Source organism: Cricetulus griseus, assembly GCF_003668045.3.
Source record: "Cricetulus griseus strain 17A/GY chromosome 1 unlocalized genomic scaffold, alternate assembly CriGri-PICRH-1.0 chr1_1, whole genome shotgun sequence".
Classification (NCBI taxonomy): Eukaryota; Metazoa; Chordata; class Mammalia; order Rodentia; family Cricetidae; genus Cricetulus; species Cricetulus griseus.
In genome coordinates, this window is record NW_023276807.1 from 8974486 (window position 1) to 8997118 (window position 22633).

At 44.0% G+C, this 22633-nt stretch overlaps 1 protein-coding gene across 4 annotated transcripts in view; it reads right to left on the reverse strand.

Moving 5' to 3' along the window:
* Npas2 (neuronal PAS domain protein 2) overlaps positions 1-22633 on the reverse strand; it is a 180010-nt gene that overhangs the window by 90269 nt on the left and 67108 nt on the right. For all 4 annotated transcript variants that reach the window (XR_004772363.1, XM_027386795.2, XM_027386794.2 and 1 more), the window contains exon 2: positions 15713-15766. Coding sequence is in view for 3 of the 4 variants with exons in the window: in XM_027386795.2 (XP_027242596.1) it covers positions 15713-15744 (32 nt within the window). In the remaining variant the exon portion in view is untranslated. The remainder of the gene's footprint in view (positions 1-15712; positions 15767-22633) is intronic.

Here is a 22633-nt window from a genome sequence, read left to right on the forward strand (position 1 = left end):
AGTGATCAAGAATGTTCTGAGAAGATTCCATTCTACACAAGCTCCCACAACAACCAACCAATTCTAAAAAGGCTCCTGTCACCAGTAGTATCCCCAAGCCTTCTGCTCTGATAGTCCAACTAGAGGCCAGGACCTTCAGGCTGGTCCAGCTACGTGAGGTATCCCACAAAGCTCGAAAATCCTTCGGTCAAGATTGTACTCTGTAGTTCAGTACTTATCCCTAGCATAGGTGTGGACTTTGGGAGCCCAATCCACATACAGGGATACTCCCTGAGCCAAGACACACAGGGGTGGGCCTAGGCCCTATCTCAAAGGATATGATAGACACTGATGACACCCTATGGATGGAAGGCCTCACCCTCCTTGGGGAGCAGAAAGGATATGTGATAGATAGGGTATTAGTTGGGGCTGGGTGGTAGGGGAGGAGGGGAGGGAGTGGGAACTGGGATTGACATGTAAAACAATCTTGTTTCTAATTCAAATAAAAAAAAAAGATGATTGTACTCTGGCCCAGGCCTTTAGTGTAGACCATCACTGTCTTACTCTTCAATTTCAAGAGGCTTCAGGTAATCTCTCAGATAGTTGGAGGAAGAGGACACAGTGGACTCACGAGGGCTCAGAAGGGTGCATGTGGAGGGACATGTGAAGAGGGAGTGATACATAGACCATGTCACAGTCATGGAGGTGGCAGGAATATGACACTGTGGTAGTTTAAGTCTAGTGACATGTCCAGAGAAAGTTGGTGATGACATTTGGTTCATAAAGCCACCTCCAGAGTACCAGAGGCCTGACAGGTAAAAAGAGGGTGAAGAAGAGTCCATGGTGGCCCAGCCTTGTTGGAGCCCTCTGCCTCTAGAGCCTTCTACCCATAGCCTCCAACTATTTCCATATGTGTCTGATACCACTGCTGCAAGCATCATTAACATCAGGGTCCAGCTTCTTTAGGACTGTTTATGGTATTCCTACCTCCAAGTTTCCCCATCTCCAAGGTTCTGAGTGAATTCAGAATTCACTATGAACTCAGAACACCTTTTTCTTTGAAGAATACTTCAAGTCATATGAGGCAGGGCTCCAGGATCTGCCCTTTCTACCAGAGCTGTGCCAAATTGCTCCAGAATCTGTCCCTTCTGCCAGAGCTGTGCCAAATTACTGGCCAGGGCCTTTGAGAAGAGCCCTGCACACATTCCAGATAAAACTCAGTGAAATGAACTGAGGATCAGTATCCTGACTCCTGCCAAGGGGTAGGAGGACTCTGTGGTTCCATCTTGGGCTTACTCCCTACCAGAGAGCTTAGGCTGGCCTCATCCTAGCACGACCAAACTTGACTCTATCCCTTGTTCAGCTATTTTCATGTGCACAACCAGTTTTGAGAATCCTCCAAGCCATAAAATGAGATCCAACCATGTTGGCAGAAAATTTGGGTGAGTTGGAGACAAGGTATTGATGGAGTATGTGACTAGACACTGGTGAGGACACCAGGAAACAGTAGGAAGAATGCAACTGGGGTAGTAAGCAGACACAGGAAGGGTTAAGAAGAACCCTTCACAAAGATTATCACCCCCCCCCCGTGTTATTCTCTAATGTTATTGTTATTTGTTATTCTCCAGTGTCATCCCTAACTCCTATCTTGGGGGTTGCAGGCTTCAGGGGTTCCTAGATGAAAGAGTCCCCCTATCCAGTCTCATTTGCCTAGGAAAGTGTCTTAGTCACTGTTCCATGGCTGTGAAGAGACATCAATACTACAGCGACTCTTATAAAAGAAAGCATTTAATTGGGGCTTGCTTAGAGTTTCAGAGGTTTAGTCCATTCTCACCAAGTGGGGAGCATGGTGGCAAGTATGGTGCTGGAGCAGGAGCTGAGAGATACATCCTGATCCAGTGGGCCAGGTGTGGGCCATTTAAAAACCACAAAGCCCACTGCCAGTGACCTAACAAGGCCACACCTACTAATCCTTCTAATCCTATCAAAGAGTTCTACACCTTGGTGACTAAGCATTCAAATATATGAGCCTATGGGGACATTTCTACTCAAGCCACCACAGTAAGTAACACTGATGGTAGTATTCTTTTAAAATTGTCATCTTGGAAGTAACATATAGTAAGAGACTTTTTTGGGGCAGAGCTCCTTATATTTCACCATGTGTTTAGCATGAACAGTTTGACCACAAACTCCCTCATCTGCTCCACCTCCTATAACCTGGCAAGCCCTGTTCTGTTCTCCACCACTGCATTGATGGTCCCCAACTTCTGATGGCCTAGTGTGATTTCCCTTTTCAATGGTGTGAAGGTGATATAAACTCGCTAGAAACTGGACTTTGAGCTTTGGATTTCAACATTTTCCTGACTGGTGGCAAGATCCTATGCTTTGACATAGCTGTGAGCCACAGTTCTGTTTGCCACTAAGGGAAACAACTGATGCCCTATAGCATGTGGCCAAGCTGAGATGCTCTGTAGGTCTGGAATGCTGCAAGCACTTTGACTTTCAGGATTTCCAAGTTACCAGAGTATACTGAACTGTAACCCCATTGTAAGCTAAAGAACATCTGTACTCTTATATAAATGCTGCCATGCAGCTTGCTACTTTATGCTCAGCAGGAGGGAGATTAAGGTTGGTATTGGAAACCTAGCCAAGTGCACATGGCTAGTGACGTCATAAATCTTATAGGAGAACCTACCACCAACACTTTCTTAAACCAGCATAATTTCTAACTGCATTCTGAATATCTATTCTTATACACATAGGTGAGGGTGGGTCCCACCCCTCTCATCAAAGAAGCTGCCCTTTCCACCAGATGGAGACCATTACAGAAAACCACAACTGATGAAAATGTTGGGAGATGCTGACCGTAGGATGTGTGCAACCAAAATAGCACCATGTACAACACAACCCCTACACTTAAGGCTCAGGGAACAATGCAGGGGGTGTGGATATAAAGAGGTTTTAAGATTCAGAACACCAGCAAGTCTCCTGTGAGACTGTGCCGCCTTCTAGCTATGACAGGGAAGCCACACCTTTAAAACTCAAGAACGCAGCTTCTTATACAAGACCTGAGAAATGATGATACCGGTTGGCACACCAGTGTAGGTGGGGGAAATATCATGTGGTCCCCACCACTAGAAGAAGAGACACAGGCATTTAACAACTGCTGAGAGAGGGAGAATTAGTCTTCCCCAGGAATTATCTTCCTAATTAGTTATCCAATACCAAATGGTCATCCCTGAAATAATCTAATACAGGAAACAGTAAACAGACCCAGTGGGTTGTATTTGTATTTTTGTGTTTATCGTGTGTGTGTGTGTGTGTGTGTGTGTGTGTGTGTGTAATAATAATAATAATTAAAGAAAAGAAGGCCATAGGTTTGAGAGGGAGGATGTAGAGGGACATAGGAGGAGATAAAGAAGAGAAATATATAATTATATTTTAATCAAAATTAAAATATTTTAAAGAATTTATGTGTATCTTTCTGTGTGTATGTGCCTCAGAAGCCAATAGAGGGAGTCAGATCTGAAGCCAGAATTACAAGCAGCTGTGAGCTGCCTAACGTGGGTGCTGGGAACAGAACTTGGGTCTGCTGGAAGAGCAACAGGCAGTCATGATCACTGAGTGATTTTTATTTTTTGAGCTTGGCTTCTTCTGCCTTTCAGAGTCATCTGAGTTGTGTCCATGCCTTGTTCCGTCTTGCTGCCAAGTACTCTTCTACTGTATGAATGAACACCACAGCTGGCTTATCTACCCACTGAAGGATATTCATGTGGTTTCCAGTCTGAAATAATCCATTTCCAGTCTGAAATAATCATTATGGATTATAGAGTGGACACAAACACTTGTTTCTAATTTTTAAACGATAGTTTCATTTCTCTGAAGTAAACAACACAGGAGCAGGAGAGTTGCACCTTAGGGAAGGTGTATAATTACCTTTATAAGCAACTGCCAACCTCTTCTCTAGAATGACCATTTTACCTTCCCACCAGCAATGCACAAATGAGCCAGTGTTTCTCTGCCTTCCAGGGATTTAGTATTGTCGGTTCTTACATCCTGGCTCTCCTAAGAAATGCAGAGTGGTGCTTTATTGGGGTTTTCACTTGTATTTCAAAATTGCATCATGATGTGTCATGGTGTGTGTGTGTGTGTGTGTGTGTGTGTGTGTGTGTGTGTTGTGTGTGTGTGTTATGTATACACGTGTGGGTGCTTTATTGGGGTTTTCACTTGTATTTCAAAATTGCATCATGATGTGTCATGGTGTGTGTGTGTGTGTGTGTGTGTGTGTGTGTGTGTTATGTATACACGTGTGGAGGCCCGAGCAGGATTGGCTGTCTTCTTCTATTTTTCTCTGCCTTATCACCTCAGTGAGGTGTCTCACTGAGGAGGTCTCCCCCTCCCCTCCCCTCCCTCCCCCCCTCTCCCCTCCCCTCCCCTCTCTCCCTCTCCCTCCCTCCTCTCTACCCCACCTTCCCTCTCCCTTTCCCCCCTTTCTTCTCTCTCCCCACCTCCCTTTCCTTTGACTCATACTTTTGGTGTTAGACCCAAGGTCATAAAATTTTCTCTTAGAGTTTTATGTATTTTCCATTTCAATTTATGGTCTATTTTGAGTTAAGCATTGATTTATATTTCATGAAAAATTGTTCAATTTCATTACACCCTTTTTTCTGCATCAATTGCATGATTCTGTGGGATTTCTAAGCAGTGGATTGTACTCAGATGCTACATAGCATTCCTTAGATAAATTCTACTTGATTGAGACTATACCACAGTACCACCCCCCACTACCCCCACACACAGAGGGGGCAGGGGAGAATTACCAATGCTGTGTGCTTGTTATGTTTTGTTTGGGGACACGAGGTCTTGTTTTGCAGTCCAGGTTGGTTTCACACTCTTAACTCTCCTTTCTCAGCACCTGAGAGCTGAGATTACAGGTATGTGCCCATCCAGCTGACTCACTAATCTCTCTCTCTCTCTCTCTCTCTCTCTCTCTCTCTCTCTCTCTCTCTCCCTCCCACTTCCCTCCCCCCCTCTCTCTCCAGGGGCTTTCTGTGTAGTCCTGGCTGTCCTGGAATTCACTATGAAGATCAGGCTAGCCTTGAACTCACAGAGATCTGATAGCCTCTGCCTCTTAAGTGTCGGGATTGAAGGTGTGTGCTACCACACATGACTCCAGAGTTTTCTTGAGGAATGGTCTATTTGCATTCACAAGAGACATGGTCTCTAGCTCATTTTCTCTTTTGTTCAGTGGGTAATGCTGCCCTCACAAAATAAGCTGCAATATATTTCCCCCTCTTTTACTTTCCACACAGGACTACATAAAAAGGGAGGTGGTATTTCTTCCTTCAGTATTTGGCAGAATTCAGAATTCTTCAATTACACCATCTGGATCTGGGTCTTTGTAGTTTCCATTTGTAAATTCGAATCCACATATCTGAGAACTCTTTGGGCCATTTTACCCTGTGTGAGTCTGACTGCCTGTGGTTATTAAATAAACTGGTCCACCACATCTGAGTCCTTGGATTTACATGAACACAGTTGGTCACAGAACTTCCTTATGTCTCTTTTAATGTCAAAGAGCTATGTAGTAGGGTGTCTTCTTTTGTTCTTGTTACTGGCCATTCATGTCTTTGTTAGGGGTCAATCTCAACTAGGTTTGTCAGTTTGCTTGATTCTAGAATAACCTCTCTGCTTAGTCAGCTTTTCTCCATGCTTTATTTATTTGCTTTGTTTACAAGTTTGTTGATTTGTGCTATTCTTCTTTTTGAAGACAAAGACTCACTCTATATCCCTGGAAGGACTGCAACTCACTATACGACCAGGGTAGCCCTATATTAATAGAGATCTGCCTGCCTTTCCCTTCCCCATGCTAGGATTAAAAGCATGGGTTACCATGGCTGGCTGTGTTTATTTTATGAATTTATTTTGTCCTTCAATTTCTCTTCTCATCTCTTTATCTAGCTTTTATTTCCCACCCCTGCTGTGTGTACAGATCAGAAGTCGACATCAAATGTCTTCCTTCCTTATTGCTTTCCACCTTATTTTTTTGAGACAAAGCCTCTCATTAAACATGGAGCTCATCAATTCAGATGGGCTGGCTGGCCAGTGAGATCCAGGGAACTACCTGTTTTGGCCCCCGACTCCCAGTGATGGAGTTATTGCTAGGGTCAGGATTCTGAATTTAGGTCCTCATGTTTGCACAGCAGGCTCTTTGCTAGCTGAGCCAGTTCCTCAGCCCTTGTTTCTATTTTTCTTTTCTATTAAAAATTGTGTGTGGTGGGGCAGTGGTGGCGCATGCCTTTAATCCCAGCATTCAGGAGGCAGGCAGATCTCTGTGAGTTCAAGGCCAACCTGATCTAGAAAGCTACACAGAGAAACCCTGTTTTGAAAAACTAACTGACTAACTAACTAACTAACTAACTAACTAACTAACTAAATAAATAAATAAATAAAGTGTGTGTGTGTGTGTGTGTGTGTGTGTGTGTGTGTGTGTGTGTGTGTGTGTGTGTGTGTACACATGGGCTTGTGCATATGTCTACAGTACCCAAGGTCAAGGTCAGAAGAGGTCCCCTAGAATTAGAGTAAAAAGTAGTTGTGGGTCCCCTGATGTGGTTGCTGAGAACTGAACTTGGATCCTCAGCAACAGCAACATCTAAACTGTTGAGCCATCTCCAGCCCTAACTTTCCTGTGGTGGGGGCTAGGTTGTGGGGTAAGACATTTCTTTTTCTTATGTGAGCATCTGCTGCTGCAGGGTTCTCTCTAGGCACTATAGCAGCCATGCTACACAGCACCTAAAATGTTTTTTCCATTTCATTCAGCTAATATAGTCTCTAATATTCCTTGAGACATCCTTTTTGATCCTTGGGCTACTCAGAAGTTTGTTATTTAATTTCTAAGCTCCAGAGATCTTTCTTTTCCCAAAGTTTTTCTGTTTCTAATTTAATTTTGGTTCAGTTGGATTTCTCTACATTTGTTTTATGAAGCAACATTTGGTCTATCTTGGTACATGTTCAATAGGTACTTGAAAATCGGATTCTGATATTGCTGTGTGGAGTGTTCTATAAATGTCAATCAGATTCTGTTGGCTGCTGGTGCGTTTTAGCTCTTTGACATCTTTGCTGCATTTCAGCTCACTGGTTTATTACTGAGAAAGGCATAGTGAAGACTCCTCTTGGTTCTTCAGGTTGTGCAGCATAGACTTGGAAGTTCTTGCTTTTCAGTGTGCACACATTTAGAACTGTTGTCTCTTCTTGGTGAATTGTTCTTTTATCTTCATGTCACTCTGTCTTCCTGGCCCTGTTTTGTGCTCTGACATGAACTTTGTTCTCACTTTGGCTTTCTTTAAATTACTGTTTCCACCATATATAAGTTTCTGTTTTACTTTTAACCTACTTCTAGGATTAGGTTTGTGGTAAGTATCTTGTGACAGCATGTATTTAGGCTACTTAAAAAAAAAAAACATTCTGCTTGATGGTAAGACCCTATTGCTGAAGACATGGCATGTTTTGGTTATGGGACTTGGAGAAATCAAGCTGGTATTGACCTAGAAGCTTTCTCCCTGCTGCCCAGAGTTCATAGTACCGGAAGGAAAGAAAAGCTATCAATAGTCTTACACAGTTGTCAACTTTGAGAGCTACATTAACAACTGGCCTGGCAAACTATACCTATAGATGCAATAGTGTCATGAGTATTATAGGGATGACCAACCATATGCCTGATACTGAAAATCTGACCAGAACCCCAGGGATGGAGAGTTCATAGGCTCCACAGGTGAACCCACTGCTCTTATTTTGCTGAACAGTCACTGTATCAAACTGTCTTCTAAACATGTGTATACACATAGGTTACTACAGCATTCAGTCCTCATCAGAGAAGCATCTTTGTTCAGTGGGTAGTTAATACAAAGATTCACAACTGGTCCAAGTACATAGAATGAGTGTCTGGAGAATGAGCAGGCATTAATGGGGCATCTGCATCATACCTGCAAGGGTATGCCAAGGCTCAGGAAAGATTGTAGAAGAGGAGGCAGAAAGAGTGTGAGAGCCAGAGGTCAGGAAGGAATGTGGTGGGTGAAACAGCATCTTCTGGATATGACAGGGCCTTTGAACTCTTGAACTTAAAGACCAAGCAGAGGCACAAGAACACTCTAGCATAGATGTGGAGGAGCACGTGAGTCCTCATCCCTAGAAGAGGAGCTGTTATCAGCTGATGGCTGCTAGGCAAAGAAGAGTTGGTTTTCTCTAGGGACATTGTGCTGGATATTTTTAGGTCAACTTGACACAAGCTAAAGTCATCCTAAAGGAGAGAACCTCAATTAAGAAAACACTTCCATAAGATGGGGCTGTAGGCAAGCCTGTAGGTATTTTCTTAATTAGTGATTGATGGGGGGAAGGCCCAGCCCATTGTGGGTGTGGCCATCCCTGGGCTGGTGATCCTGGGTTCCATAAGAAAGCAGACTGAGCAAGCCAGTAAGCAGCATCCCTCCATGGCCCATGAATCAGCTCCTGCCTCCTGGTTTCTGCCCTGATTGAGTTCCTATCTTGACTTCCTTCAATGATGAGTGATATGGAAATGTAAGTTAAATAAACCCTTTCCTTTGCAAGTTGCTTTCTGGTCATGGTGTTTGATCTCAGCAATAGAAAGCCTAACCTGGTAGGCTGACCCATGCTTCAGTAGATGAACCCACACATATGCATATCTAGGCAACACTAACTGGACTCAGTGAGTCATAAAAATAATAAGAGGATGTTAAGTTGGAAGGGGATATGAGGGAGAATTCAGGAAGAATTGGGAAGTGGGGGTGAATATGAACAAAACTGTACATACATATGATATTCTCAAAGACTATATAAACATATTATAATTAAAAATATTGCCCTGGGGAGAATGACTTGGTGACTCAGAGGGGGCACTGCTCTTGGGAGAGCAAGTTTGTTCCCTAGCACCTATGTATTCAGGTGGCTCACAAATGCCTGTAACTCCAGCTCCAGGGGATCTGACACCTCTGACCTCCGCCAGCACTGGCACTCTGGCACATACCCACACACCTAATTAGAAATAAATAAACCTAAAGGCCCCATTGGACAACCTCTGTGTCATATTTAGATAATTTGTATTTAATGGAGTAGCGCGCGCGCGCACGCGTGTGTGTGTGTGTGTGTGTGTGTGTGTGTGTGTGTGTGTGTGTGTCTGTCTATGTTTGGGTTTATGATATCATTCTATGACCTGTTTTCTGTTTATTCACCCACTCTTTTTGGTTGTTGTTCCTGTTCATCTTTTCTATCTTCTTTTGAATCATATAAACATTTTTTAGTAATTTATTTAATTCATCTAACATTTCCCTATATTTCTTTGCAATGTGTGTAGTAAAAACTCTGGGATTATACAATAGAAATTTATCTTTCCAGCATCCCCTTCATGCATGTGAAATTTTACTCTGTGTAGTTAGTTCTCTTTACTTGTTCTCCATGTCTACAGTGTATCTGCTTTTTATGTACTCTGTGTACAGATGCTAAGCCCCGAATACACTGGGAGATTATGTAGTTTTAATACATCAGACATTATTATCTCTCCCCAGTGAGCTGCTATTTCCTTTACTCCTTCCTTTACCCCTCATACTGCTCAGTTTCTATCTGATATTATTTCCTTTCTCTTTGCACTACTTTAGCAATTCTTCCCCTAGTGGGTCTCCTGACACCATGGCTCCCTTTCTTAGATATCATACTCACTTAGCCTCATCCCTAAAGGACATTTTCATTGGATATGGAGTTTAAGATTAACAAAGACTGTTTTCTTTGACACTTAAAAAACACTGTGTCACTTCCAGTTGCTTCTGTGGTTTTTGGTGAGAACTCCACAGTGCTCTTCAGATCAGTCACACATGGCCAGTCTTGGATTTCAGGTAGAGGTCTAAGAAAGGGGATCATCTTAGAGATTTTGGGGGGTGGGAAACCAATAAACCTATAGCCTTAAGTAGTTGGTAGGAGAAGATGTTATCTGGATTTTAGGGCTGAAAACTCTGCATGGGCCAAGATGGGTCAGGTTGGTGTCACCTGAGGTGAGATTGGGGTCCTCACTATGACTTTTCTGCAGGCTGGCAAGCAATCCAGGGTGGCTGCAAGGCATCTCTTCCCTTCTGAGATGGCCTGGAACATCTTTACTCTTAGCCACCATTTTCAGAAAAACGTCTGTGTCCCAATGGGAAGCTGGCCTAATTTCACAGTGACTCTTAGTTAACACTCACATCACTTAATTCCTGAGTCTTGTCCTTAGCAGCCTGTCACTAAACTCCTTAAAGGAATGGCTAGCTTTTCCCAAGGAAAGATGGTCTTTTCAAGTAGGTGGACTTCTGGCTGTCCTTGATTAGTTGGCAATTTATTGAAATCATTGCACTTGCTTTTTAAAGAAATTATCCTTTGCCTCAGATGCCCCAGAGAGGTTCTGGGTTTCCCTGAGCCAAGACAACCTCAGGCTTCCAAACCTTCCAGGCCCAGATTTCGGATGACAGTTCTCTTTAGTCAAAAGAACAGAACCCAGCAAGGTAAGAGCTAAAAGGACCCAGAGGAGGGAGCCCCCTTTTCCATTCTGCTGTTTACTGGGCCACGGGAAGAATTAGCATTCTGCCTGCAAGCACAGTTCTACTTTTCCTTTGTTTTGAGAACAGAATCACTCATCTGGAAATTACAGGGTAATATAAATGAATCCCGTGTCCTGTTACCGCTCCTGTTCTTGCCATGCCTGCTGCTGCCTTAATCACCATCCAAACAAACAGAGGAAGCCTCAAAAGGGGCCTACTGTCATTTTTACCCCATGATGGAGCTTATGATGATATACGTAAAACCAAGTCCAAAGACTGGGATAGGAAATCACAGCAAAATTAGCATCCAAGATTCAACTGGAGCAATAGCACAGAGCCCAGGGCATGGTGCCTGTAGGAATGGCACTCTGCAAGTATGCGTGGACCCAACGTCTTCTATGCTGGCTGCAACCTTTGCCTATGAGCCTTTCCCTTCAGTTATTTATAGCAAAAAAATCATGTAAATGAAACGAGATCAGTCTGTGAAAAAGCAGTTGCCTGAGACGGCAGAGCTCACACATCGATCACCCGCTCCCTTGGCTTTGCCTAACAGACTTCGGGCTCTGTTTTCTCCATTACGATGGTTTTCATCATTGCTCCGCTCCAGCCCCAAATGTGCCCTTTGAAGGTAGGATAATGCTACACGCCTTTTTCTGTAACATTCACTTCCTTACAGTATGACTCAGTTAACAAATGCAAATGGGATGGTCCCTGTCAGTGGTCCACATCCTTTTCCTCCACCTGGGAATTGAGAAGAAGTGACACACCTGGGCATAGCTGAAGCTCTCCCTCATACATGGCTATCTCAGTGCAGAGATGTGTACAGAATTCTTGCTTATCCTGTTTGAATGCCTCCCTGGTGCCCAAACCACACTGAGACTAAGGATTAGGGTCAAAGAACAAACAAGAGTTCGGCTCACATTTCAGATCCGGCAGGCAATCCCTCTATTGAGAACCCCACATACCAGCTAATCTTGCCTGACACTCTTGATTCTCTTGAACTGTAATCCCCCCCCCCTCACCTCAACTAAATGCCTGGGGTTGTGGAAACAATTCCACAGCCAACTGGAAAGAGGAGAGCATATATTTCTTCAATACCAGGTCAAAGATGAAGCAAACATCAAGTGTTCATTAGCAACGAGTCAAGCAAACAATTCCACAATGCAGAAAACCTGTAGACACTTGTGTTCTTTGAGCAAAGCAACTGCCGGCACTTACTGTCCTGGCTCCTTGAGCACAAAGCAAAGTGAATGAAGTGTGGGAGGAGGTCAGGGATATTGAGATTTGATCCCTGTGGCCACTGGTGAGCTGTGTAATCCCAGGTTGTAGGGCTTCTCTACTGTAATGTAGGAACAGGAATAGACTGCTTTATAGGGATTCCACGAGAATGGGAGAGGTGGCCCAGGCATACAAAGGGGCCCATATACAGCATTATAGATGCCGAGCTGTGCCAAAAGCTTACACACACTGAATGCTTGTGACTGTCTCAAAAGGAAGCTGAGACTGTTGTTACCCCTATTGTATAGTAAATAAACCTGAGTTTAAGGGCAATTTAGTGGTCTGTCCAAAAATAGACAAAAAAAAAAAAAAAAAGAACCAAAGCCAGCTGTGTGATTGACTCCTCTCTCTCTCTCTCTCTCTCTCTCTCTCTCTCTCTCTCACACACACACACACACACACACACACACACACAACACACACACACACACACACACACACACACACACACACACACACACACACACGAACACACAGAGTAATTCATTTGAATTTCAGAGACATACCCCTATACAAAATGGCAAACTGGGAGCTTCATTATCCAAGGATCTCACATCTCTTTTGACCTCTTGGATTCAAAGATCATGTTTAAGTCTTCCCAAAAGAAAGCAGTAGATGATCCTGAACACGTGAGAATAACTCAATTAATACCCACTGGGTTTATATGGAAATTCACAGAAGAGAGTAAAGGAATCAAATCCCTTTTAGAATATGTGAGCCTCAATCTCAAGGCACCGTGCATTCTCCAAAGGTCTGAAAGCCATGCCTCACATAAAGTAAGCTTTTTGGGGGGAAGACAATGAGGATCATGATCTCCAGCTAATAAACATCCCTAATATCACAAGAATATCTTGTGAATGAAAAGGGATCCTGCTACGCTAAAGGAACAGCTTTCCATGTTGCTATCACAAAAATCTGCAAGACTGGAGGTTTTGAAAAGCGTGTGATGCAGTCTAAGGTCACAGGGCTGTATCTTGGCCAAAGGATGGGGTGTTAACAGTTGTTCCAAGTCCCTCTGGAGGTGAGAGAAGTGAGGGCTAGCAGCTTCTGTGTGTAGCTATCCATGCAGAGGTACCTGCAAAAAGGGACATTTGAGGAAGGGGCAGTGCTGTGGTCCTCACTGGGATGGTGTGAAGAGATGGTGAGAGCCTAAAGATGTGCATCCGATGGGACACAGAGAAACTGGCCTCTCTCTACTCTGGATTCCTGACTTGTGATGCCACGGTTTCATCTCTCCTCTCCTTCCCTCATCCTCCCCTCCCCCTCTCCTTTCCCCCACCCTTTACCAAAATCTCTCCCTCTACTTCTTGTCTCCTATAGCAATGTTATCTCCCATAGCTTCCTCACCAGAGCCCTTCCCTTCAACCACCAGAACTCTGACTGAAGGAAATCTTTTTTTTTTTTTTTTTTAATTCTCTTGTAAGAATGGATACCTGGCTAATGGAGATATGTTTTCAGCCCAGAGCAAACGGGATTGGGAATGAACAAAAACAAATGCTGGGAGTCTGATTGATTTCAAGAACTTTCACTTAAGACTTTTTTTTTTTTTAGGATGTCCATATTTATGATTTGCAAATAAGGGAGAGAATGAAGATATATTTTGTCTGCTTTTGATTCAGAACTGAGCAATGGAGAGACTGGGCTGAGACCATGTGTGGTTAGAAGAGAACTTGTGGATGTAAATAGAATGTCTTGGCCTAGGCCTGTGGGGGTGTATGTGGAATTTATACTTAAATGAAAAGACTCTCATGTCCTAAAGGAATAGAACTGAGTCTAAGGTTAAGGAAGCCTGCATTTAGCATCCTACCTGCCACTTTCTTGATTTTTCATAAGCATTAGTTTAGGATAAAAACAATGTACATATCAGAAGGATGTTGAATTGATGATTTGGGATAACACACACAGAAGCACTTAGCTCAGTACTCAGTGGATATGTGTAGGAAACTCTCAATGAGTGCTGGCTGCCACTGTTCTCTGTATAAATTGTTCATACTGCTATTCTGTCAACCTATTATCGTAAAGTGCTACAAATTTTCAGACACACATGGTGATTAATACCCAAGTGTCACTTGGTATAAGTGGTGGCTGGTTCCCAAAATACCCTGAGTAGAACAGGCCAGAAACTGTGTTGCAGGTGAGAGAACAGGGACTTGGAAATACAGAGGCTGTTCTCTCTCTAGCACTGTCAAGCTTCCCTGGCAGGAACCCAAAAGGCAAAACACTCCAGAGGAAGAGCTAAGCGCCGGCCCTTCCATGAGAGAAGGAAAGAATATGCTTGGCCTGTGTGGTCAAGTTCATTCATTTACTTGTTTGGGAGGACACAAATGGACTTTGCAACTTTGCAGGTTGTGACCTACAGGTTGCAAAAACACTTCTGGAAGAGGCTGGGATCCCCAGGACCAAGCAAAGGGCCCAGAACTTGTTTTAGAATAAGCTCAAGACTTACAGGTGGCATTGTTTGACTGTATTTGCAGAAATGTTTGTGCACATGGAAAAGTGGAGATAAGAGTAAAATGACTTCGCATGCATGAGACCTTGAGTTTTTCCATTAGTACCAACTACCTAAAAAACAAGGAATGTAAGATCAAATGAGATGGCTGGCCTGCCACTTCCTCCTCCTCACTCCACACCACACCTGTTCACCTAAGTTCCTGGCCAGCACACTGACCTTTTGTTAACAGAAATACTAGGGGAAGTTAAAACAGTCCAGACTCCCTCAGTCTTGTAGATTCATACTAAGCAACTTTGCAAATAGTTGTAGCCTTTGTGTCTCTCATGGCTTTCTCCTGAGGGGACAGTTGCTCTAGAGCTACCACAATGGGTGGTCTCTTGGGAATCAACTTTTTGCAAGTGAGTCATGAAGTTCTGTGGAAGGAAGGAAGTGTCCTTTATGGGCCCTCGAGGGGGCCTATAGCAGAGGACAGTGTACCTGCCCTGTACTGTGTAGAAGGGAGCAGGATGAAATTGGAGGGAGAAGGCAGGTCTGTGGGTCTGTAATGAAGGTTCCCCCGACTAGTGTTTCATGCTACTCTCTCCACTGCTGTCCTGTCCCTTGCACCCTAATGGTCTTGAGTGAGCTCTCATTGCTCATCAACTTGTGCACCCCTGGGGAACCTGAAGCCACTTACTTTTCCAGTGTATTGAGTTTAATACATGGATTGTGCACTTGGTTGAGTTGTGTCAAATTTGATGACCTTTGACCATTCTTGATTCTTGATTTCAATATCAACTTCACAACTACTTTGAATGCAATAGGTACTCAAGGAATGTTCATAAGGGAATAAACACATGCAGGGTTATAGGTGTTTTAATATAACAACTACCAGGCTAGTTCAACCATAGTACAAGGGGCTATGATGCCCCTACTTCATAGATGAAGAAAGCAAGCTAATATAAGGACAGTGCTCAGCATAGTGTTGGTTGGTTACTGCCCAGTCAGTAACAACTAAGTTACTAGGTAGAGTGATCATGGGTAGAGTGGTATGGGTAGAGTGATGATGATGTAATAATGATGCTATTATTACCCAAAATTAGGCAATGCCCCAACACCACCACCAGCATTTGAACCCAGGCAGGCTTGGCTCCTTTTAGCCTACCTTGCCAAACAAGGTAGGCTAAAAGGTTTTTCTATCCTAGGAAAGCAGCAACCAGAGGCCTCTGAATGGAGACCATTTCCAACAGGGCAATACATGACCATACTAAAAACACAGACTTGGCAAGTCCAACACAATGGATAACTTCACTGGTGAGACACAAAATTTTAGAGACACTTTTAAATGTTTCAGGCGAGAGATATGTAGTTGCATCCTGTCACACTTTGTTAAATAGAGGGTAAAAGAAGGCAAGCACTGTGAGGCAGGGACATGGCTCCTACTTACCTCTTTGCTCTGTCCTTCTCATCTTCATCCATTAGATTTTCTAGGCAGTTTTGCCTGCAAAACAAAACAGAAAAAAATTGATGGTGATAGTCTGTTTCTAGATCTTTCTTACAGGTCTGTATGGTTGCCACTATTTGGCCTTATCTAATATACAACCCCCACCTCAATGATTCTTAAACTTTCTGGCCACAGCAGCCCTCCTGTGTGTTCAAAAGTTACTGAGGATTCCAAAGTGTTCTTTTTCATATGAGTTTAAACAGTTATGTTTTGGTACAAGCATTTATGTCATTAAGCATAACCTTCTGACAGGGCAGCACACTGTTGACATTCAAACAGTTGTCATATGTTTGGGAACCACACAATCAATGTGAAATTATAATGAACCCTTCTGATGGGGCTGGGTAGGTGGCTCAGTGGGTAGTTATTGTCATGCAAGCATGAGGACCTGATTTTGGATTTCTAGCACTCACGTGAGAGCTGAACATGGTGTGTGTGTGTGTGTGTGTGTGTGTGTGTGTGTGTGTGTGTGTGTGTGTGTCCCAAGCACTGGGGAGCACAGACAGGTAGATCCTAGGGACTTACTGGACAACCCGTCTAGCCAAAACAGTGAGCTTCACGTTCAATGAGGGACCTTATCTCAAAAAGAACAAAAAGGTAGATAACAATAGAGGAAAGATATGTCAACCTGTGGCTTCCATATGTGCCCAACAGGCACATGTACTCACCTACATATGTGTACACACACATAGAACACACAGGCACCTCATACTGTCACACACACACACACACACACACACACACACACACACACACACACCTCATAATGTTTCAGGCATGTTTATGATTTTGTATTGGACCACAATGACAGATACTTGTGGCTTGAAGGTTAAACATACCTGGTGATATTAGAGTGATAAATTATCAGTTGCTTAAGTAGCTTCCAGAAAAATCCATTGTAACCCCAGGAAATGAGTTTTTTTTTTTTCCTGCAAACAATCATTATGCTTTCAAAAACAAATTTAGGTGTCTTCTGGTCACATGTTGAGAATTGTCCTAGAGACCCTTCTCAATGAAGCAGTGTCTCTATCTCAAACTGGACACCAGGAGACTCCTCCTGGAAAATGCCTGTGATATCCTGGGGGACATTTCCTTTAGCTTTGTCCATTCAAAGACACAAACCCTCTAATGTGACCAGGAAGACTCAACCCTAAAGGAGTGTGACCCATAGTCCTTCATTAAAGCTCATGAATGTGAAAGGCTATACAACAATTTGGTAATATTCTTTTATCCCAAAGTCTCTAAGGGCTTAGCTCTCTACTCTCTGAGTCCTGGGCTCGATGTCTCTCAGGCACCAAAGATGCAGCTTCCCTTTCTACCCTGAGTAGCCCTGGGTTTTCTTCTCAGAGCAGAACACATTCTTGATTCCTTCTATCATACACTACCCTGCCTGCCTGGGGTGCTTCCCCAAAAGCCAGAAGTCAAGGAGAAACAGTCTCTGGGTGCCCATGAGGCCAGAGCCGACAGGGGGTGGGGGTGGGGACTAGAAGCAGATGATGGCAACCAGGCTGAGAGGACAACCAGGCTGAGCTAGGGTGGGGTCAGTGGGGACAATGAATCAGCCTCACCCTCATGCTTTGCTCTTCACCAGATGTCTAAACTCCACAATTGGCAAACGTGCCAGCAACTACTCTGTATCTTTGATGTTTTAGATGAAAGTTTTATCAGGGTGGTTTCATATTGTGGTCTTGGCTACTTACATGCCCAAGCACATACCTAAACCAGAGCAAGGGCAAGAAATTCTGCAGCCATGGCTGCTTACAGCCCTTTCAGTGAGGGGCAGGTGGGTTTAGACTCTCAAGGAACTCCACTTAACAGCTGAGGTTTGCAGGCCATTGGGGTTTACACCTTCACCGGCATGCATTCATTCAATTCTTTCCAGATGGAATCTGCTCAAAGCTTTTGATGAGAAGATATTAGGTGTGTCCAGTGATGTCCTACCTGGGTCCTGTGGGCAGTGTGAGGTGTCCACGGGAGGAGTGAGGGTCCACTAAGCTGTGTCTACAAAGCCCCTGGACAGAGTACACTCACAGGAAGGATGGAATGCCTTGGGTACTAGATCCTGACTGCATGAGTGGGACTAATGCATCATAAACCAAACATCCAAAGGTGGCTAATAGCTATTATTCATCTGTATTTACCACTACTGAATCCACAAGGCCCGGGTGGCCTGCACTCATTTCCTCTTCTCCCTCTCCCTCTCATGTCTCTGCTATCATTCCTTCCCCCGGCTGAGCCTGGTTAGCCAAATTGCTACCCTTGAAAAGCAAGAGCACAAGCTGCCTAGCAACACCTGCCCAGGAATTCCAGAAGGCATCCTTGACCTCATGACCTTGTCGCCTCTGTCATCTCCTGTGTCTTCCCTATGTATTACTTTCTTATTATAAAAACTGATGAAATACACATAACGGATCATAGCATTGTAACTATTTGTGAGCATGAATTTCAGTGGCATCCCTATTCAGTGGCATCCGTTCATTACCCTATTGTGCAACCACCTCCACCGTCCCTCTGCAGAACTCTAAACTTCCTCAAAGCTGAAACTTGGTATCCTATCCTCCACTGTCTCCAGCCCTAGCAACAAACACTCTGTTTTCTGTCCCCATTAATTTAGATACTAAGGTGTTAAAGTATTGTCCTTTGCAGATGGCTTCTTTTGCTTAGCATTAATGTCTCTGAGACTTTGCCATGCTGTAGCATTTGTGTGTCAGCATTTCCTTCCTTTTTAAGGCTGAATGATATTCCACCGTAAGCTCTAGTACGTCTTGTTCATCCACTCACCTGTCAATGCACACTTGGGTTTCATTAAAGGACTAACATGAAGGAAAAAAAAAAAACCCTTCAAGGTTTACATTAGGGAAATAATGGAGGAATATAATTGCCTTAAGCAACTTCATGGAGTTTCCAGTGAGGAAAATTTTTGAGCAGCTGTTTTCTCATGACCATTGAAAGATGGTGAAGAGAAAATAGGGGTGAGAAGAAAATTTCTGTTTGGAAGTAGAGACAATTCTATTTGTAGCTGGAGAAACACCCATTGATGGGATCAACCCCCCAGACTGGAGCACGGGAAGCAGAGGCCATCACTTCAAATAACCAGTCATAAGGCTTGGGAAGCAGGTACCCCACAGACGACAGATGGCACAGTGAGGATACTTGAAGGAGGGCTCACTTACAAAGGAGCTATTTGCAAAGGTGTGTGGGCAATAGAGAACCAAGAAGGATGGCATCACCACCAGGGCTGGCAACAGTAGAGGTAAGGAGTAAAAGGAAATGGTTTCCCAAACGTGGAAGTAACAAACACACAGGAGAAGCAGCCTTTGATAAACCCAGAAACAAACCAAGAAGGGATCTGAGAAGTGACCACCCTTACCTCATTCTCCCACCGTGTCCCCGAGAGAAACTACAAGAAGGGAGGGTTACTGTGTGCAGCTAAGCAAGGGGGCAAGCTTAGTTATTTTCGGTAGGAATGGTCTCTGTAGAGGGACAGTCTTTGGGTTGCAAACATCTGAAGAGGGAAAGCTATGACGGACATTTTCTACACACGCTGTCAACATTCACACTCAGACAAGGAGGGCAGGCATTGTCATTTCCCTGGGTCCTTGACATGGCCATGCTCATGTCAACAGCACATCCACTCATGTTGATTTGGGGATGAAGATCCCAGAGGTCAAGGGATCATGTACTGTCACTATGACTTATCCTGTGGAGAGTGGCCTTAATAATAAGGCTAGGGTAGTGATTAGCTTAGTTTTTATTATTCAGGTTCCCCTCTGTGTGTGAGTGTGTGTGTGTGTGTGTGTGTGTGGGTGGGTGTGTATGCACCACAGTACACATGTGGAGGACAGAGGGCAATTTGCAGGAGTTGACTTTCTCCTTCTACCCTGTGGCTCTTGGGATGGAACTTAGGTTGTCAGATTTGAGAGCAAGTGCTTACCTGCTGAACCCAATGAACTCTTTTGTTTTGTTTTGTTTTGTTTTTTGAGACAGGGTTTCTCTGTGTAGCTTTGGAGCCTATCCTGGCACTTGCTCTGTAGACCAGGCTGGCCTCGAACTCACAGAGATCCACCTGTCTCTGCCTCCCGAGTGCTGGGATTAAAGGCGTGCGCCACCACCGCCCGGCGATAAACTCATTTTTAAGTAGTAAGTTAGTTTCTTGTTAAGGAATGGTGCATTACATGTTTTATATACTGCGTAAGTATCATTTGTAACATGTGGCACAGGTAACATAACACAGGCATGTTCGTTACATTTACACACAACATGTGCGATGTTCTCCTTCAGCCTCCAGATATCCTTTGATATGAAGAATGTATAAACCTAAAGCAGATGTAATATCTAATTGGAATGAAAGGACAAGTGTGAAAATTTCTGTGACTTCAGATTGAAACCAGTGGACCCATTTTCTGGCCCGCAGCAGCACTTCATCTGGACACGTGTTGAGCATTTAATAAGAAAGCATAGATAACATGCATCTGAAGAAAAAACAGTTTCCACGTACCATGCCAACCTGTCTTTATTTCAATAGCATCCTTTTAAAATTCCTATACTTTTATAGACTTTCTCCTTCTTAGCGTCTGTTTCTCATTCATTCTCTTAAACATATATTCTTTAAATATTTATTTTTAAATTTATGTGTCTCTGCATGTATGTGTATATGTGTGTTGGTGCAGATGAAGTCCAGAAGAGGGTGTCAGATTCCCTGGAAAGGGGGTTACAGGCAGTTTGAGCCACACAATTTGGGTGCTGGGAACTGAACTTGGGCTTCTTGCAAGAGCAGCAAGCATTCATAACTGCTGAGACAACTCTCTAGCTCTCCTCTCCTCTCCTCTCCTCTCCTCTCCTCTCCTCTCCTCTCCCTCTCCTCTCCTCTCCTCTCCTCTCCTCTCCTCCCCTCCCCTCCCCTCCCCTCTTCCCTTCCCCTCTTTAAGGCAGGGCTTCTCTACTGCAGTCCAAGTTGGACTCAGTCTCTCCATTAAGCCCCTGCTGGCCTCAACCCTGTAACAATTTTGCCTCAGTCCCACATTGCCGATTCACAGATATGTACCACAATGCCCAGCTATTAGCAATTCTTTATTTTATTTTATTTTATTTTATTTTTTTTTTTTAGCAATTCTTGACAGTAATGCAGTATGGATCTTCTGAAGTTAGTCCTATTTAAGATTGTCTCGGCTATACTCACTGTCTTAGTTAGGGTTGTTAGTATTGTGACGAAACACCATGAGCAAAAGCAGCTTGTCTTATATATCCCCAGTCACAGTCCACTGAAGGAAGGCAAGGCAGGGACATAAACTGGGTCAGAACCTGGAGATGGAACTGATGCAGAGGCTATGGAGGGGTGTTGCTTACTGGCTGGCTCCCCATGGCTCACCCAGCCTGCTTTCCTTTAGCACCCATGACTACCAGCCCAGGGATGACACACTCACAAATGGACTGGGCCCTCCCCCCATCAATCACTAATTAAAAAAAATGCCCTACAGGCTTGCCCATAGCCTGATTTTTTGGAGGCATTTTCTCAATCAAGGTTCCCTCCTCTTGGATGACTCTAGCTTGTGTCAAGTTGACATAAAAACCAGGACATTCAATCTGTATATTTCCGTGAAGAATTAGAATTAGCCTGTTAGTTTTCATAAAGATACTTTCTGTGACTTCTATTGCAATTGTGGTGTTGAGTCTAGGAATCAAACTGGGGAAACTGAAGTGCTAAGAGTCTGGTCCACGATTATGACATCTTTCCCTATTGTTCCTTTCAAGTTCTAGGATGTGGCAGCTAAGAAGCCAAGACAGTGGTTGGAGGTGAAGTCAGGGTAGCTGGGGACCCATCGGGGAGATGGGGACGTTTTGGGTTTTTATCCAAGTGGGGTGGGAAGGCAAAGGAAGTTTTAAACAGAGGAGTGACAGAGTCTGGCCTCCAAGGATGGCTGAAGTTTTTGATAAGTTTACAGAGCCAGGACCACAACAACAAAAATAGCTGGCAAGACTTGAGCATAGTGTGTCTTCACAAGTCCATCTGTCCAGCCGCTCCTCAGACTATAGTTAGTACACAATATATTCATAATGCACGAAGGAGAGAAAGACAAGGACAGGAATGGGGGTGGGCAGGGAATATCCTGGGCTGACCCCCTATTTGAATCTCCTACAATTGCTAACATCACCCTCCAAGAGCATAGAGAATCCAGGGTAATCCATTTATGTAATATATTTAAAGGTACAATTATATCCTCCTGACTAAAATTAAAGTAAGAACTGCTATGTGTGCAGTAATTACCTGCTAAAGAGAAACCCTCCGGGACAGAAATGATAGCCCATGCCCAAGGATTCCTTTACCACTTCTCAGTCACGGTCACATTTTGGAAAGCGAAAGCTCCCATCTCCATCCAATTCCATGGTGAGGGTTGGTGGGAAGCTGGGTGCAGCCATCCTCTGTGGAGGAGTTAGGAAGGTACCTCCTAGCAGGCTGCATGGTCTGCCCACAGATGCAAACTCAGGGGACAGAGTCCTGTCCCTGAAGTGGAAACAGACACTCCTCTGTTCACTGTTGCTCAGGGTGATTGGGTTTCCGACTTCTGCCAGCCTGATTTAAATTTAAATTTCCATTGTTACCTATTTGCTCCATGACACCAGCGAGCCCTTAAAGGCCAGTCTGTTTCTCCTATTCTAGGAGGAGGCTACACACACCAGACAGATACACCTCCACAGCCAGGGATCCTGCCTGATGCCCAGCACACAGAAAGGCTAGATCATCTCTCATCTGCCTTTTATCCATCCTGTCATCAAGACTGTTAAGGCAGGTGATGCCAGCATCCCATTTTGTTGGCCTTGAATTCCCCTTTTAAGTGTAATGTACTTTAGTCTTTATTTTTAAAA